General features: G+C 38.1%; 1 protein-coding gene across 8 annotated transcripts in view; it reads left to right on the forward strand.

Moving 5' to 3' along the window:
• RPS6KC1 (ribosomal protein S6 kinase C1) overlaps window positions 1-19,727 on the forward strand; it is a 320,826-nt gene that overhangs the window by 12,304 nt on the left and 288,795 nt on the right. For all 8 annotated transcript variants that reach the window (XM_086694890.1, XM_086694889.1, XM_086694893.1 and 5 more), the window contains exons 2-3: window positions 192-227; window positions 6,900-7,020. In XM_086694890.1, the coding sequence (XP_086551016.1) occupies window positions 192-227; window positions 6,900-7,020 (157 nt within the window). The remainder of the gene's footprint in view (window positions 1-191; window positions 228-6,899; window positions 7,021-19,727) is intronic.

Genomic DNA, 19,727 nt, shown 5'->3' on the forward strand with positions numbered 1-19,727 from the left:
AGCATGTTTCAGATGGTGAAGTTATATAGCTGAGTGATATAAGATATATATAGCTAAGTGATAAAATATGGTATTTCTTTTCTTTTAAACAAATTGAATTATTTATACAAATACTGTTGAAAGTAGTTATACAAATTTGAAATCTTAAATTTTGGTAATGATGAGATATTTCTGTGTATGTTTTGTTTTAGGTTGTTTCTCGAAGAAACCCAGAAGATGTCCAGGAGGTAACATGTCTATACATATGAAAATTTTATTTTATATATTTGATACAAATTTAATTAAATGCTTTGTTGAGGAAACTGAATATTGGTATGTCTATATTTATGTTTGTCTGGATCTGTTAAGTACATGTTAAGTTACACGAGGAACAATTTAAGGAATTATAGTGCTGTTTAATGTGATAATATATTTTTTTAATTTTTGTTTTTAATATTTATTTATTTCTGAGACAGAGAGAGGCAGAGCATGAGTGGGGGAGGGGCAGAGAGAGAGGGAGACACAGAATCTGAAGCAGGCTCCAGGCTCTGAGCTGTCAGCACAGAGCCCGCCCGACGCGGGGCTCGAACCTGAGATCATGACCTGAGCCAAAGTTGGGTGCTCAACCGACTGAGCCACCCAGGCACCCCTGTGATAATATTTTTGATAACTAACATAAGGTTTCAGTATAAGTTAAGAGCTCTTATTTATTTCAAAGTCATGATAACTAATAAAAAATGAGAAGTATTTGAGTAACTAATATTAATTTTAAAGATCATCATAATAAATTATGGGTTCCTGTCTACTTTGACTTTTTTTAAATGTTCATTTATTTTTGAGAGACAGCATGACCTGGGGAGGGGCAGAGAGAAGGGGGGACAGAGGATCCAAAGGGGCTCTGTGCTGACAGCTGCAAACCTGATGCAGGGTTGGAACTCACGGAACAGTGAGATTATGACCTGAGCCGAATTTGGACACTCAACCGACTGAGCCACCCAGGCACCCTTACTTTCACTTTTATATTGAGTTAGCATGTTGACAGCTTGGAAAACTGCTTTGGGTGTAACTGTTTCTTTTTTAAATTTGTTGTTCTTTTGCCGACTCTTCTCTAAAATGACGCCAGCTTGTTGTGTTTTTGCTTAACACTATATAATTCTCTATTTGTAATTACTTTGCGTTTGTTATATACCCTTAGGAATCCTAGCTGAGGAGCTTGTTTCTTTTAACATTTTTTTTGATTTCCTTTCATTATTTTATTTACCTGCTCATTTACACTATGATTAGAAGCACGTATGTTGGGGAAATTTTTTTTTTCTTACTGAAGTGTTTAAAAAAGACATTATAAATTGGCATTCTTGATTCTACAGCAGTTTTTTTTTTTTTTTTTCCATTTAAATTTTAATGTGTTTAGGTGGAGTACGTATTTGCTAACAAGTCCCACTGCTCCTTACTTAAGCCTGGCTTGATTCATACATTTAAGTTGATTGTTTGGTACTGGTTGATTTGAGTGTGTGACCATCAGGCTTAGACCATATTTGAACTTTTATACATGATCATTTCTTGCTATATTTGATCCAGTATTTGTTTTTGTCCTATGGTTAAAAAGAGTTTAAAAGATTTCGTACTATTTTCCTTAGGGATTTTAAGATATCTCACTTTTCCCCCTCAGTAGCCAGGAAGGGAATATTGTAATATTGTTATCTTGGAAGAAAAGGATATGTCAATTTCTATGTCTATATCCTCCCAAAAAGGAAGTGAAAGTAATTTGCACCATTCTTTAAAGTACTCTCTCTACTTAAGTGTCAATTGGTTAGTGTGACTTTCTTTAAAATTCTTCTAATTATGTTGAATTAATAGTATAGGCTGTTCTGCTTTTGAAATTTTACAACTCTGTTAAAATTAAAAATGGGTTGTATTTCCTTTGAATACATTGTCTGATTGCTATGCTGTAGTTTGTAGCTTGATGTTCCCATTTTCCAGGGAGAATCCTGAACCAACCCATCCATGAACATACTCTCTGCCATTTCCTTAATCCTTTTTTGGGGAAAACTCTTTTATAATAACAACTGTTGGTGAACCATTCATCAGAATACTCTTGTAAGTGTCCTTTAGTTAGATGATTGCATGGTCCTTTGTTAGAAATGATATAAAAATTTTTTAAAATGTCTTCTGTCTGGTTGGCTTCTTAAAATATAAAATGACTTAGAAATTATAACAACACTTTAGCTTCTCATGTATTTCATTTAAACATTGGAATTCTCATTTAGGAGAGAAATTCACTACCCAGAATTTGTTTCCATTTTCTTGCCTTTCACTTTCTCTCTCCTGTTAACAGATTCATTTAGTTAACTGTTTTAGAATTTAATCAGGCTTCCCAAGAGCTATCGAGGATTAGAAGATGTACTGTTAGTCCAACCAAATATAGGGCCAGTAATATGCTATCCTTCCAAAACCAGCGACGTTTTGCTGGTTTCCTTTTCTGGTTTTCTTTGATAGATGTATTCGCACATGCTTGGCACATGCTACTGGGTAGCAGTGTCTTCTAACTAAGAATGCTGAAATACCCACATGGAATAAACTTAAAATTATCCAGGATAGATTAAAAAAAATTGTTTTTTATCCCTTAAAAATTCCCTCTAAAGGAGCACCTGGGTGGCTCAGTCGATTGAACCACTGACTCTTGATTTCGGCTCAGGTAATGATCTCATGGTTTGGGAGTTCGAGCTGGAGTTGGGCTCCATGCCGATAGTGTGGCGCCTGCTTGGAGCCTGATTTTTCTGCCCCTTCCCTACTCACGCTCTGTCACCCAAAATAAATAAATAAACTTAAAAAAAATTCCCTCTAATTTTTATTTTACATATTTTGAAAATGTTTATTTATTTTGAGAGAAAGACAAGTGGGGGAGGGACAGAGAGAGAGGGAGAGAGAATCCCAAGCAGGCTCCATGCTAAGCATGGAGCCCCACTCTCGGCTCAGTCTCACAACTGTGAGATCATGACCTGAGCTGAAATCAAGAGTTGGACACTTAACAGCGGAACCACCCAGGCGCCCTCTAAGTTTTTATTTTTTAATAGCAGCATGGGAAAATCTGAGGGGACAACAGCAGTTAAGTTAATGGGGCCTCTCGTTCAGTAGATTCTCAAAAGCATGAACACCTGCAGAAAAGAAAGAACTAGAGATACATTGTGCTCTCCCTCCCCTACCTTTAAAAAAAAAAGTAACCTATAACTCTGTTTCTCTATAGATAGTAGATTTCACTGGTGAAATTTGGGAAAGGAGAACTGAAATAGAACTTTCTATGTTATCACATCAGAAATCTTATTTCATAAATAAAATAATTTTTAAAAAACTATTTGAGAACATTTAGAAATGTGTCAAGGGAAAGAAGAGTCTTGAAAAGGGGAGAAAGAAAATCCATAAGGAAATATAGTAGTGACGTTGGTTGCAAGAAAAGATGATTCAGCAATTTTAAATACTCTATCAGAGGACAGACTTAATTGAATGAGTGGCTTTGTTTATGAGATCTACAGGTTTTTGCTCTCATTAAGTGAAATTATCTGAAAAGATAACATTTATTTTCTGTAAAAATTATTTTAAGGGAATGTTTTAATGAAAGTTAAGCTTTTACTAAAGTGGTAGTCTATATATGATTGTCACTGAAGTAATATTTAATTGAGGAGTTTTATGCAAAGTAACTTTCACGAATAAGAAATTTCTGCAGGGTTGGTTCAATAAAGCAATAGCTATTATGCAACTTTTTTTGTAATAGGAAAGAATTATTAGGGAAAGTAATTTTTTGCATGCATCTTTTGGGACTTTGTGTAGTCCAGTTACAAACATCAGTACTTGCTAATGTAATGGAAGTATGCTTTTGTTCACTTCTCCATTTGGAAGATTTCTAGAAATGTCCAAGGTTACAAGGAGTATGAAGAAAAAAAGGCAGTAGATGGTGACACTTTGTGATGCTTTGGTTTCCTTCATTTCTTGAGGGTTTATATTTGCTCTTAGGTATTTTGGTTCTGTAGCTTCAGTGTTGAGAATAAGGAGTATGTGAGTGAATAAATTAGGCATGATGAAGAGTCTCACCTTTGGGGCTCTAATTCTTACTCTGATAGACTATCTGCCAGTTTATAGACCATGTTATTATCATTATTGTGATTAAGTTGTTAACTTTTGCCCCTTAAGTTACTCTGCCTTTATTTAAAAATGGCCCTAACTAGAATAGAAATTTTATCTGCAGATTTAATTTAATTTAATTGTTTCTAAGAGCTACAGTCTTTCAAATAGCTCTTATATCTCGTTTATAAAGGCTTTGGGGATGGCATTTACCATATGCAAAGCCCATCACCCATTTCTTCCTTAAGCCGTTGGCAACATGGTGCCATTGTAATTTGATATGTTTTAAAAATATAAAAATAACATTGTTGTTTTTCCTATGATAGAATTATTTTCCCGTATCAAAACTAGAAACTACAGAGAAGCAAAAAATATGAAAATTGAAGTCACTTGTAAGCTCACTGTCCAGAGACCGTTTCCTTTTTGAGTGTTGTTTTGGCTGTCTTAGTTGTTAGCTCCTCTTGCTCTGTCTTACTGGGACTCTTGGTTCTTTGCTGTCAGCTTTTGTCCCATTCACTTTTGTTTTAAAATAAAATCTCTTCTTCCATCCCAGTGGACTGTGTCATGGCACAACTAAGCTTTTTTTTTTTTTTTAACTTTTTAAAAAAATATTTATTTTTGAGAGAGACAGAGACAGAATGCAAGTGGGTTTGGGACAGAGAGAGAGACACAGAATCTGAAGCAGGCTCCAGGCTCCAAGCTGTCAGCACAGAGCCCGACGCAGGGCTCGAACTTACAAGCTGTGAGATCATAACCTGAGCCAAAGTCGGATGCTTAACTGACTGAGCCACCCAGGTGCCCCACAGCTAAGCTTCTTAAACACTTACTTTGCACTTGGTTTCCTCTTCCTTACTTCTGGCTGGCCTCTCAGTGTTAGGGTTTGCCATTGTTTTGTTGTTAGATTCCTCACGTTACCGATGCTGAGAAACCTTTGCTGAGTGATTGCCACCTCTCTGCTGATGATTCCCAAATTAATACATCTTGCTTAGTTCTCACTCTTGAACTCCAAATCTGTGTCAAATATGTCTAAAATTGAACTTTGTTCTTATCTTAAAAGTTTCTTCTCCCTTTTTCTTCACCTTAGAGAGTAGGACCATGATTTATTCAGTTGCAAAAGCCCAAATTCTACTAATTATATTTGACCTCTCACTCTCCTTTACAAACTTCATCCCCAGTCCCTTCTCTCTCTATTTTTGTTGGTCTAATTGCTACTTCCCTTCAGTATGCTTACCTAAGATAAGAACTTCTGTAGGTGCTCCTTCCATAACTCCCTTGGGCTTCCTTGTCTGCATCTATCACACTGTCTTGTGACATCATCACTGTGTTGGCTTATCCTGCCCAACTAGGCTGGGAAGTCTTTGAAGGCAGGTGCTGCGTTCTCATTTCTTCATCCTTTGTGCTTACAGAGAGCCTAGCACAGAATAGGCTCTTGAAAATAATTGTTTTGGTGACTATTTTTGTTGTTGAGTAAATAAATGAAAGGAAACATCCAGAGGAGACAGTTTAGATTAATTCATATTATAGTCTGACTAGTCTCCTAGGATTAATAACTATATTAAAAACAAGAAACTCATCATGGTAGAATTTTAGGCAGTATGATAAAGTTTAGTGAAGAATTTCTTACATGCAGAGAGTAATTTTTTGACAAGAGTCTCTTAAATCACACTTGATTACCTGCATGGCCTAAGATTTGCTTATTAGCGTTACACTCTATTGAGTTCGTTAGAAGTTCTTAGGTTTTTAAGAAGCAAAGACCCTAGTATACCAGTAATGAAATTTAAAACTCAGTTTTACCCTATTTTGTGGAGACTGAGGGGCCGAATCAGTGATATCAAAGTTGTGTCAAATCTGTTTTCTTTTTGCTAATTTAATCTGAATAAGGTTAAATAGTAATTCAAGTTAATGGAAGTAAACTTTACGTGTTTTATAATCTGGATGACTTATTTTCTGTGTTGAAATATACTAGGTTTAATGGTATTGTTTTCAGGATTCATCTTGCCTTAAGAAATCTTTACTATTACTTTTAACTGGGATTTGTGAAATAAGATTTATGAAATGTAAACGTTCAGGTTAATTACTTGCTACACAACCATTTCTTTTTCCATATTAATTTATCCTTTTAGGCAAATGGTGTGTGGGTGTTTGATGTTTAAAAATTGTCTAAATTAATTATTTTGTGTGTATAAACATGCTGTTTTTGAGACAGAATATGTATTTTGACATCTGGCTTGTTTCAGGCCAATAGTAATTGATTTTTGAAGAGGTTAAGTGACATTTTAGATAGACCTTCTTTGTACCAGGTTGAATATTTTTGCAGTATGAAGAAAACAGTACTTGTTTAAAATGAAATTTAAAAACCAAAGCAGAAAAATTAGAGAAAGAATTGCTGTTTTGCATGGTGTGTGTGTGTGTGTGTGTGTGTGTGTGTAATTTTATTTTAGAGATAGAGAGTGTGTGCGCGAGCGGGGGAGAGGGGCAGAGGGAGGGAGAGAATCTTAAGTAGGCTCCATGCTTAGTGCAGAGCCCGACACAGGGCTCAATCCCACCACCCTGGGATCGTGACCTGAGCTGAAATCAAGAATCGGACACACCCGACTAAGCCACCCAAGTGCCCCAGCTACTTTATATTTTTAATTAACTATTATTATTTAATTTCAGACAGTTAACCATGTTGGTTCAAACATATATTTGTTTGCCTTTGCCTGACAGTTTGAGCTCTTTAATGGAAAAAGATTATTTGTTCAGATATCTGAACCTATGTAGTTTCACTGTGAGGTACACATTTAATTTTCCTTTCTCTTTAGATAATCGTATGGAAGAGATACAGTGACTTTAAGAAACTACACAAAGAACTATGGCAAATTCACAAAAACTTATTCCGACATTCAGAATTGTTTCCTCCATTTGCTAAAGGGATAGTGTTTGGTAAGTGACGATTTTGAAATTGTGACTTTAAAAAGTGATGATTGGCTAATCATGTGTATGTGCTGAACCCTGAAATACTGTGCTGTGAAATCAAAAGCCCTTTATAAAGATCATTCACATCATGCAGCATGCACTTGAAGTTATTTTTTCACGTTCGTGGTATAGGTTGATTACTCAGAATGCATTTATTCTTCCCTTTTGTGAAACAACACCATACCAACAACTCCAACTCCGGCCCGTCAAGCAAATAAAAAATAAAAACAAGAGATGATATTGAATTATAGTTCTGAAATTTGGGGATTTTGAAAAGTTTTTACTTTGTATATTTTTTCTGATACCTTCCTTATAATGTGAATGGTTGCGGTTTGAGGCACCCAGCCAGGCCAGGTGCGGACATTTTGGGATGGGCTCTGGGTCTACTGATTGAGTAACACCTGTTAGGTTCGTGGCTTTCCAAGATGTTAACACAAAACTGAGGCACAGAGAGTCTCAGTCCTCTGTTCCTGCTTGCCCTGCTGCCGGTGGTGTGTGTGTGATAGATACTTCAATGGCGCTCATGCTCTAGCAGATTCTGTTGCCAGTTCCTGCCTGCGGCTCCCTGCCTTCTGCTCTTGACATGCTGACACCACAGCAGAGAGTTTCCTGCTTATCAGTCCCAGCCTGCATGTTCTTGTCCATCAACTTTGGCCTTCCTGCCATAGGACAGCTCTAGCTGGGGTAACCCAGCTAATTTTCTCATTCAGTGTGCCGCAGCCACACTATCTCCAGTGAGATGTGAACTCCAACTTGAGAAGGAGATGCTCCTTCCAACTCTTGCCTCTGGTTCTCTCCCTGAACTCTAGGGTATTCCTTAGAGTTCTGTTCTTCTCTTTTAGTAGTTAATCCTGTGCAAATAGTTAATAATTCTTTGTAAGACTTTCTCTGTTCAAATTGCTGTGTGGACTCCATTTTCGGGGTGGACCCTGGCTGCTGCAGAGACCATTATTTGGGTAGTAGATATACTCATTGCAAATCAATTTTGTGTTCTTTCAGCAGATGGAGTCAGGAAACATGCATTTATGCACATTGCATACATTGTACATACTTGACTCATATGCACATCTGCATACATATGTGTATGAGCGATGTATACATTTATATACACTACATGTACATATTTTACAATTGTCTGTAATAGCTTTTCCCAACAAATTTTTGTATGTTCACTTCTATCCCTGCGCCTCCATCCCCTAAGATTTTGGATTTCTGGTCTTGGTTAGAAATGTCTCCCAGTTCCTCCATTTGCTCGTGAGATGATTTTTAGAACTTAAAAAATTTTTTTAATGTTTATTTATTTTTGAGAGAGGGAGACACAGAATCTGAAGCAGGCTCCAGGCTCTGAGCTGTCGGCACAGAGCCCGATACAGGGCTCAAACCCACGAACCACAAGATTGTGATGTGAGCTGAAGTTGGACGCTTAACCAACTGAGCCACCCAGCCGCCCCTAAAAAAATTCTTTTTAATATCCTTGTGGAATTTATATTTGAATGGGATGTCAGATAATACTTCATTTTTATGTTTCTTTCAGATGGATAGACATCTAAGGTATTTATTAAATAATATGTATTTTTCCCAATGAAATGGATGCCATCTTCATTACACATTAACTTTTCACATGCATTGCCACTAATTAAAAGTTTTTTCTTTTGTGGCATTTGTTTATTTTTATAGTAATACCTATTTCTGTACCATGTTGATTTTTGCGCAGTGGCTTTGTAGGGTATATTCTGATACCAGCTGTATTTCTCATTGACATTGGGGAAATTGCTGCCTTTCAAGATAGGCCTGGAATTCCTAGGGTTTTTATATTGGTAATTCTAAGAAGCCATGCCAGTTATCTGTTTATTTCCTCTTAGCTTCAAGTTCCTTCTTTCATTTTCTGTTCTACATGAATGGATTGGACTCTTTCAGAACTTTTCCTTTATAGAGTATGCTGTTCACAGTCGAGGATGCTGGAAGGGGCACTGAAGGAGGGTAAAGGGGCTTCTCTTCCATCTTCCAGTGTGCTATGAATTTTGTTTTTCTTTTTGCTCCCCCTGCACTGTTGCCAGAGGCATTTTGCCTCAGCTGTACACCTATAGCACAGTCTGCCGATAAGCTTGCATCCCCAGCCAGTTTGGTGGCCACTTAGTTGAGTACCCCAAGGCACCCCAGGTCTATTGGAGAGTGGGCTTCTGACTCTCTGACTTCCTGAAGGTTGTTTCCTGCAGGCACTGTGAACCCCAGACCTTGTTGCTTTGCTGGTGAGCAGGCTCCTGATGCCCCCCTCTCCTGCATGCCTATCTGCCGGCCTTGGCCTGCCTTTACCCCAGAAACTTGTTTCCCACGACCTTTCCAACACAGACATTGTGTACTCCAGGCCTTGTGTTACTTTGCTTGTAAGTGGGCTCCCGGCATTGTGACTCTTGTGTTGCTCGTCTCCTAGTCTTGTCCCCTGTGAACTCTGGAGGGGTCTTTCTTGCTTTCCTGGCACGTGGCCCACCTCTGAACCAAGAAATCCAGCTAACTTTAACTTCTCTCCCATTCAGTGACTACAACCACATCTTCTCCAGGAGGATCCCAATCCCAGCTTTGGGGAGGGGTTCCCCTTCCAGGTTGTTCCTTCCTTGGATACTTTCCTTTTCCCTGGGGTATTCTTCAGAGTTTTAATAAGTTAAACTGTTGTCTAATAGTCTTTATATTAAGCTTTCCTTGTTCAAATTACTATGTGGATTTGGTCTCTACACTGACCCTACTGATGCTCTCTTTGATTTAGGAAGAAGTCTGAATGATTTGAAATTATCCAGTTTCCATCGGCCTGTATACATGGAATAGTGATTTTTTCAGGTTGATTGCAGGACCACAGTATTCACTGAGCTTTATTTACACTTGCTTCTGCAGGATATTTTGCATGTTTCACAACTCCTTGAGATCTGGGGACAAGATACAGAGACACATAATGGTATAGTAACATCAGTGGCATTTATGCCATTATTCCAGAATGGAGTGGCCATCAACAGCTTTTTTGCTACAATTCTTTAATGTTAACAAATACTTAATATTAACAATTCATGATAGGGGCGCCTGGGTGGCTCAGTTGGTTAAGCGTCTGACTTCGGGTCAGGTCATGATCTCACGGTTTGTGAGTTTGAGCCCCGTGTCGGGCTCTGTGCTGACAGCTCAGAGCCTGGAGCCTGCTTCGGATTCTGTCTCCCTCTCTCTCTGCTCCTCCCCACTCAGACTCTCTCTCTCTTGCTTGCTCTCTGTCAAAAATGAATAAACATTAAAAAAAATTTCATGATCTATAATGATATCTTGAAATATAACTAATGTAAAGAGGTATCTGAGGTTCATAATTACAAAGGAAAGCATTTGTATTTTCTTAGGTGAAAAGCAATTGAGGGATGTGGTCAGTAGTAATAGGACCGTTAGTTTTGATGACACCATCGTTTTGTTCCCCTAGGAAGCATTAGGGGATCCATAAACTCTTGTTAATCTTTGCTTGCTTTTGGGTCTTTGAGCCCCAACATTCCATGGTGTTCACATTTTTGGTGCCTTCTGTTCATCGTTATTACCCAGTATCTATGGTTTCTTACTTGCTTTCCTGACAGTTTTCAGATTAAAAGTATAGTTGTGTTTTGCCATTGAACTGCTACCTCTTTCGACCATGATTTTGCTGCTATTAAGAGTCTTCTTTGATTAATATCAACCCAACCATAATTATGTGGAAATTTTAAAAGCACACTTAATTCAAGAAACATTTTAAAAATAGGCACTGTGGGTATGATGACTCAGCTTCTGTCTTCAAACTTAGTCTTCTGTAGCTAAGTGAGCATTATGATCTAGAAGTTCTGATAGAGAGGTTCTTTAGTATGTGGCATCCTTACCATCAAGTTTTTAAGTTTTGTGGTAGTCTACTTTTTTTAAAGATTTTTTAAAATTGAAGTACAATTGACATATAATATGACATGAATTTCAGGTGTACAACATAGTGATTAAACATTTACATACATTATGAACTCCATGCAATGATAGTACCATCTGTCATCATGCAAAATTGTTATGATATTATTGACTGTATTCCCTGTGTTATACTTTATATCCCTGTGACTTATTTATTTTATAACTGGAAGTTTATACCTCTTAATCCCCTTCACCAAATATATTTTGCCTCTCTCTAAACTCCTTCCCCTCTGGCAACCACAGTTTTGTTCTCTGTATTTATGAATCTGTTTCTGTTTTGTTTGCTCATTTATTTTTTAGATTCCATATGTAAGTGAAATTGTACTGTAAATGTCTTTCTCTGACTTATTTCACTTAGCATACTACCCTCTAGGTTCATCTGTATTGTCATAACTGGCAAGATTTCGTTCTTTTTTATGGCTGAGTAATATACCACTGTGTGTGTGTGTTTATGTATACCACATCTTTTTTTTTTATAGTTTATTTATTTATTTTGAGAAACAGAGCACAGGAGGGGCAGAGAGAGAGAGAGAGAAAGAGAGAGAGAGAGAATCCACACTGCCAGTGCAGAGCCAGAAGTGAGGCTTGAGCTTACGAACCACAAGATCATGACCTGAGCTGAAATCAAGAGTTGGACACTTAACTGATGGAGCCACCCAGGCGCCCCAATACCGCATCTTCTTTATAATTTCCTTTGTTGATAGACACTTAGATTGCTTCCAGATCTTGGCTGTTATAAGTAATATTGAAATAAACATGGGGTGCATATTTCGTTTTGAATTAGTGGTTTCATTTTCTTCAGATAAATACCTAGAATTGGAATTGCTGGATCTTAATGGTGGTTCTATTTTTAATGTTTTAAAGAACCTCCACACTGTTTTCCACAGTGGCCACACCAGTTTACATTTCCACCAAAAGTTGTAAGAGGATTCCCTTTTCTCCACATCTTTGCTAATACCTGTTGTTTCTTGTCTTTTGTTTTTTTATTTAAAAAAATTTTTTTTTAACGTTTATTTATTTTTGAGACAGAGAGAGACAGAGCATGAACAGGGGAGGGGCAGAGAGAGAGGGAGACACAGAATCCGAAACAGGCTCCAGGCTCTGAGCTGTCAGCACAGAGCCCGACGCGGGGCTCGAACTCACGGACCGTGAGATCGTGACCTGAGCCGAAGTCGGACGCTCAACTGACTGAGCCACCCAGGCGCCCCATGTTTCTTGTCTTTTTGATCACAGTCCTGACAAGTGTGAAGTAGATATCTCATTGTGGTTTTGATGTGCATTTCCCTGATGATGAGTGATAAGCATCTTTTCATGTGTCTGTTGGCTATCTGTGTGTCTTCCTTGGAATATGTCTACTTAGATCCTCTACCCATTTTTTTAACTGTATCATTTATTTTTTTTGGTGTTGAATTGTATGAATTCTTTATCTATTTGGGATATTAACCCCAGTGACACCCTACTTTAATTATGACGATGCAAATAATTAAAAAAAATTCCCCAATCTGAGGAGTTTTAAGAATCATGCTTCTGAACTCACACCAAAAGGTGTTCTTGGTATATTCTAAAAAATAAGAAACCTCCCTCATACTTAGCTGTCTTTTCCTCCCTCTTTCTCTCTGTTTCCTAGACACAACTGTGTGATTAGAGGCTGCTTTATTCTCACTTATGTCAGGACCAAGCCTGACACATAATTGCCTAAAAAATAAGTTGAACAAAAAGAATGAGTTAGGATTTAAGAGACGAAGTAGTTATATGCAGTGAGATCATTGAAAGTCAATCTCAAGGCAAAAATTTAAAAGTTAGGTTATACTTAGTATGGGGATATAAATGCACAACAGGAAGAGTATAAATTTGCACAGTTTTTGGAAGTCAGTTTAAAATACATCTTTTTCGGGGCACCTGGGTGGCTCAGTCGGTTAAGCGTCTGACTTCGGCTCAGGTCATGGTCTCGTAGCTTGTGAGTTCGAGCCCCGCGTCGGGCTCTGTGCTGACAGCTCAGAGCCTGGAGCCTGCTTCAGATTCTGTGTTTCCCACTCTCTCTCTGACCCTCCCCCGTTCATGCTCTGTCTCTCTCTGTCTCCAAAGTAAATAAATGTTAAAAAAAAAAATTTACAAAAAAAAAATATATATCTTTTTCTAACAAGGCTGTTTTTAGTAAATTTTACTACATATCTGTTCTCACCTCTGCATAAGAGAAATTTATTAATGAAAAAAGATATTTATCAATGATTATTAGATGTTTTAGTCTCAAAAGTCTCCTTAGCAATCTTAAAAATCATTGAACATCTCAAAATACTGTTTATGTAGTTGGACCTGTTAATATTTACTAGAAATTTAAAAATATTATTGTATAAAATGAAAAATAGAGTATGTTACATGTTAATATTTTTTTTATTTAAATTAAAAAAAATTTTTAACTTCTATACCCAACGTGGGGCTCAAACTCATGACCCTGAAATCAGGAGTTGCTGCTCTACCAAGTGAGCCAGCCAGGCCTCCTCTGCATATTAGTATTTTTATGAAAAATAGCTTTTCCAAAGGAAAAAAATTGTAAGAATGGCACTAACTTACATTTGTGAGTTAGTGCTTGGATCAAGAAAAGACAGCTACATTTTCATATTTGCTTCTGGATCCATTTGGTGGTGACACATTGCTTTAATTGAAGTATATGGAGAAAATTCAGGGTCATGCAGATTGAAAAAGGGAGGAGTATTTTAATAGCTTTTCAGATAATTGAAGATACACCCAAACTTAGTAAGTTGTAATTTCTTAAAAGTTTAGTTGCGTTATTGGAATCTGAAATCCTATCAACAAACCTTTGGTACTTTGTTATATTAGAATTTATTATTTTGGACTTTGTTGTATTAAAATTCATTAATCTGTCTTAAATTTGAATGCATCTTTTACCTCTGCATGAGCTTGTAATATCATGCGTTGGTCACGTGAAAAATATCGGTTCCCTTAGTTATGCAGATGTTGCGTATGTTGACCCATTTAATTGTATAATATCCCCGAATGGTTAATAGTACCACAGATCTTTAAAGGAAATATTTTAAGTATTAGAAAGCTGTCAAGCTTGCAGCGACTTAATGCCTTGAATTCCATCACTGACAACAATGCTATTGGTAGTTTTCCTTGAGGATTGGGCCCACTTTATTTATGTGGGTTTTTTTCTAATTTTTATTTTTTCTTAATGTTTGTTTATTTTTGAGAGAGACAGAGACAGAATGTGAGTGGGTTAGGGGCAGAGAGAGAGGGAGACGCAGAATCCGAAGCAGGCTCCAGGGACTGAGCTGTCAGCATAGAGCCCGACACGGGGCTTGAACTCACGGACCGCGAGATCGTGACCTGAGCCGAAGCCGGACGCTCATCTGACTGAGCCACCCAGGCACCCTGTTTATGTGGGTTTTGTCTTGTTTTGTTTTGTTTTGAGGAAGTTTCTGCCAGATATCCAAATCTCAATGGTTGTAGTTTTTTTTTTTTCTAGAAATGATCTCAAGAGTTGAAATTTAGTAAAGTTAATAATTTTTATTGCTTCATCAAGGTCATTCTTTTTTTTTTTTTCTTCAACTTTTTTTTTTTATTTATTTTTGGGACAGAGAGAGAAACAGAGCATGAACGGGGGAGGGGCAGAGAGAGAGGGAGACACAGCATCGGAAACAGGCTCCAGGCTCCGAGCCATCAGCCCAGAGCCTGACGCGGGGCTCGAACTCACGGACCGCGAGATCGTGACCTGGCTGAAGTCGGACGCTTAACCGACTGCGCCACCCAGGCGCCCCTCATCAAGGTCATTCTTAAGTGAAACTGGCATTTAAAAATTTTTTTAGTATGAGTGAGTAGCAGTCAGGAGTATGGTGATTACTAGTAAGTACAGTTTGGCGCCATTGTCTTGATTCATGGTCCGAGGTTTGCAGTTTTACTGCCACTGCTTTTAGTTGATCTGTGCAGATGTCGATGTGGTGAAAAATGCAACTGTTGTCTTTATAGTATTATGAAAATGGTTCTGACCTTGTCGATCCCTTGCCAGGCCTTTAGGGACCCCCAGCAGTCTGCAGATCACATTTTGAGAATGTACACACACACAATTGTGTGCACACATAGGTACATGCATATGGGTGTTCTTTGCAGCATTTTCGTAGAAGAAAACTGCACATAAGCTGAATTTTCTCATTATGTGATTGTACAGATATGCCATAATGTTTAGCCAATTAATGGACTTATTTAGCTATTTGAAATATACTGGTGTGGAAAGATGTCCAAGCTATATTTTTTAGACACAGACAACAAATGTTGCACAGCAGTACATTTGGTGAGATCCCATCTGTGTTTGAATAGACATACATAATTGTGTGAAGACATAATCTGCACACATTTGTGTAATGTATGGACCCCCTCAGGGTGTGGGAGGAAGGAAATTTTATTTTATACCTTCTGTACTGTGGAATTTAACTGCATCCGTATATCTTTAATATTGGGAGGTACACAGCCCAGCTTCTTAAACAAACGCTTGTCACTGAGTGAAAGGGAGTGGTTTCTAAACGGGTCGAGATTTGTGGCTGCTGTCGCTGTTGCTAATGGATTATCTTCAACTTTTCTCCACATCCTTACATATTGTAGAATGAAAGTTTCTTATTAATCTTAATAAGTAAGCAATTTATCTCTCTTAGTAAATGGTACAGTCCATTTGTAATACTTGATAACTGCAGTGAACCCTGCAGGCAGCAGCTGTGGTTGGGGTGGGGGTGGATTGTTGGTTAATCGTCTATATTTTTAACTCCTCTCACATTTTTAGTATGTAAACTTCAGTAGCAAAAGAGAATCCTATCGCAATTTACACAACCATCAAAAATGTAGTGACTTTTCTCGTGGTATAGTGAAAAAAAGAACATGCCTTTTGGAATCAGATGGCTTTAGGCCCAGATCTTCTAACCATTATTGATTAGCAGTGTGGTTGTATACAAATTAACATCTGAATCTATTTTCTTATTGTTAAGATCGGGATGATACCTTTGTGTTCTGTGGATTATCTGCCATGTGTCTAGCTCAGTGCTCGACACATACCTGCTATTGTTAGCTATCCTCTGTTGCTCAGTTTACCTCTAATGTACCTCTGGTGCTCAGTTTACCTCTAATGCTCTCTTGTGTCTCTGACTTTAGTGTTGTACTGCTCTGCTGTGAACTTTCTTGTTAGCCTCTCAGACCATAAGATGTCTCCTTACTTAGGAAGTTTTCCATTTCCTTTAGGCTTAGTTGTTTTCCCCTTCTAGTTGTACATCTCACCGGTAGGTATATCACTGGACTTATTTTTTTCAATTGTTTTTAATTTGCAGAATTTTTAAGATTACAGAAAAACCTGCAGAAGAATAGTGTGGTAAATACTTTTATACCTTCGGCCCTAGTCCATTGATTGTTAACAATTTGCCACATTTTTTATAACTCTCTATGTATCTCTTGTTTTCTTTCTGAACCATTCAAGTTGCAGATATTGTAACATTTCACCCCTGCGTTTCATGTATCTATCCCCTATAACCATAATCCCATATCACACTCAAGAAATTTAACACTGATACAATGATATTATCACATATGCAGTCCATATTCATATTTCCTCAGTTCTAAAAATGTCCTTTTTAGGTTTGTTTTTGGATCTAGGATCATGCCTCTAGGATAATCTAGAGTATTCCTGTACATTTTTTGTCTTTCATGACAATGACATTTTTAAAGTGTGTAAGACATTTGTTTTGTAGGTTTCAAAGTCTCCACCTGTCTGATTGCTTTCTCAGGACTAGATCATTGTTTTGTTTGTTTTGTTAGATCTGTTATCGCACTTTGATTTCCTATGAGAAAGAGAAAAGCAGTTCCTGACAGCTAAGAGAGAATTGGCCTGGTGCTACCTATTCATTTGACCTTGGTGTTTCCTAGAGTTGGTCTGGCATTCACATCTAGGCTGTGGTGTTCTCCTGTTGAACATAAGCAGTTTCACAGAAACATTAGACAGGGCCACTCTGTGTCCTTGGATCAAGACAAAAGTAAGACCATAGACAAGATCATGTCTGAACACAGACAAAAACATCAACATTGGTAAAGTCACAAAAATGATCAAGCATATCTTCATCCTTGCCACCGTAAGTGACTATTGCTTCTTTATAAATTATAGCCTTAGCTTCTCTTCATTCTTCTTGCCTCATAGTAAGATTTATTAAAATTAGGATTATAGAATTAGATAGAATTCATAGAACCATAGAGTTATCTCTACTTTCCAACAGAATCAACACCAAAGCCCCTACTTTAAACCTTTCCCAAAAGTACCTAACACAAGCCTGTATCCTGTAAATCCATTCTAACACCCTCTTCATGAAATCCTCCAGGGTTCCCAATGGCATTCATTTTCCCTCGTTACAAGGAGTAATTAATCCATCTCATTCATTTACAGGTATATTCTTGGTGCTGTTGACTAGAGAGAATTCACACCCAAGAACCTTGGCCTCTCGGGGTGCCTGGGTAGCTCAGTCGGTTGAGTGTTGGACTCTGATTTTGGCTCCAGTCATAATTCCAGGGTCATGGGATGGAGCCCTGTGTTGGGCTCTGCACTGAGCATAGAGCCTGCTTGAGATATTCTCTCTCTCCCTCCCTCTCTCTCTGTCTCCCCCTCTCCCCCTCTCTCCCCCTCTCCCCGTCCCCTCTCCCCTCCCCACTCCCCTCCCCACTTCCCTTCCTCTCCCCTCTCCCCAACTAGCATATGTGCTCTTCCTTTCAAAAAAATAATTAAAAATAATATTAAAAAAAAAAAAAGAATCTTGATCTCTCTTTGTTTTTACCCTGAATGAATTTTTGATTCAGTTAAGAATCAGCATCAAGCTTTTCTAGCTAGTTTCTTACTGGTCAAGGACAGCTTTTCGTTCCATATAACCAGTTTTTGATTGTTTTTTTTTTTTTTTTTTTAAATTTTTTTTTTTTCAACGTTTATTTATTTTTGGGACAGAGAGAGACAGAGCATGAACGGGGGAAGGGCAGAGAGAGAGGGAGACACAGAATCGGAAACAGGCTCCAGGCTCTGAGCCATCAGCCCAGAGCCTGACGCGGGGCTCGAACTCACAGACCGCGAGATCGTGACCTGGCTGAAGTCGGACGCTTAACCGACTGCGCCACCCAGGCGCCCCCAGTTTTTGATTGTTGACATTTGCATTTTTAAAAAGTTGCAAGCTCTGATATCCGGATGTTGTTCTACATAGAAAAAAAAAAGAATATTCCAAAGATAGCTTATAAATCTAAGAGAGACACCCTTATTTCCAGTGATTTACCAGCTTAAATAGAATGTTTGAATCTAATTTTTCCTCCCACAGCTTTTAATAAAGAAAGCATTGTTGGGTAATTGGGAGTGGGGGACTGGCTTATATATAATGTATACGTACTCACACACGAATAATATAGTATCTAATATTGCACAGGGGCGCCTGGGTGGCTCAGTCGGTTAAGCGTCCGACTTTGGCTCAGGTCATGATCTCGCGGTCCGTGAGTTCGAGCCCCGCGTCAGGCTTTGTGCTGACAGCTCAGAGCCTGGAGCCTGTTTCAGATTCTGTGTCTCCCTCTCTCTCTGACCCTCCCTTATTCATGCTGTCTCTCAAAAATAAACGTTAAAAAAAAATTAAAAAAAAAATAATATTGCACAGGAAACCTTCTTATGAAAAGTATGTTTTGCATTTTCTATTGCAAATTACTTATAATTTTTCTACTCTGTTCACAGGAAAATAAACATTGACCCTGTGAATGGAAATAAAAAGTGGTGATAAAGAAGTACCTGTTTATGATTTCTCATTGTTGCTGCTTTCAAGTGCAGTTTAGATGATACTAAAGGACCAACAACTAGAGAATAACCACTAGGGTGTTGGCTACCATTAGGATGCCTGTTGGATCTTGCTACTTTTTAAAAAAAATTAAAAAAAAAAAATTTTTTTTTTTTTTTTTACGTTTATTTATTTTTGAGACAGAGAGAGACAGAGCATGAACGGGGAGGGTCAGAGAGAGGGAGACACAGAATCCGAAACAGGCTCCAGGCTCTGAGCCATCAGCACAGAGCCTGACGCGGGGCTTGAACTCAAACTGCGAGATCATGACCTGAGCCAAAGTCGGACGCCTAACTGACTGAGCCACCCAGGCGCCCCAAAAATTTAAAAATTAGGTGCCTTTGTTAAATACATTAAGGCCAGTAGTTATTCGATTAAAATTCATCTGCTTCTTTTTTGTTTATGTTACAAATAGTATTTTTTGTTACTGTTATTCTGAAATATCTTAAGAACAAAGAAGTGAGCATGTTCTTTCATCGTATTTGTTCTGATGGTAGGATTCAGTGTAATTGAACCTTTTTTTTTTTTTAATTTTTTTTTTCAACGTTTTTTATTTATTTTTGGGACAGAGAGAGACAGAGCATGAACGGGGGAGGGGCAGAGAGAGAGGGAGACACAGAATCCGAAACAGGCTCCAGGCCCTGAGCCATCAGCCCAGAGCCTGATGCAGGGCTCGAACTCACGGACCGCGAGATCGTGACCTGGCTGAAGTCGGACGCTTAACCGACTGCGCCACCCAGGCACCCCTAAGTGTAATTGAACCTTTTAATACATAAGCCTTTATTTTTGGTTGTGTTCCATTCTGAAAAATATTTTAATTCATTTCTGCTTGTTCAAGTTTAGTGGAATGGAAATGCATAGATCAATAGAAGTACAACAAAG

Source organism: Puma concolor, chromosome E4, assembly GCF_028749965.1.
Source record: "Puma concolor isolate L17-30 chromosome E4, mPumCon1.1.hap2, whole genome shotgun sequence".
NCBI lineage: Eukaryota > Metazoa > Chordata > Mammalia > Carnivora > Felidae > Puma > Puma concolor.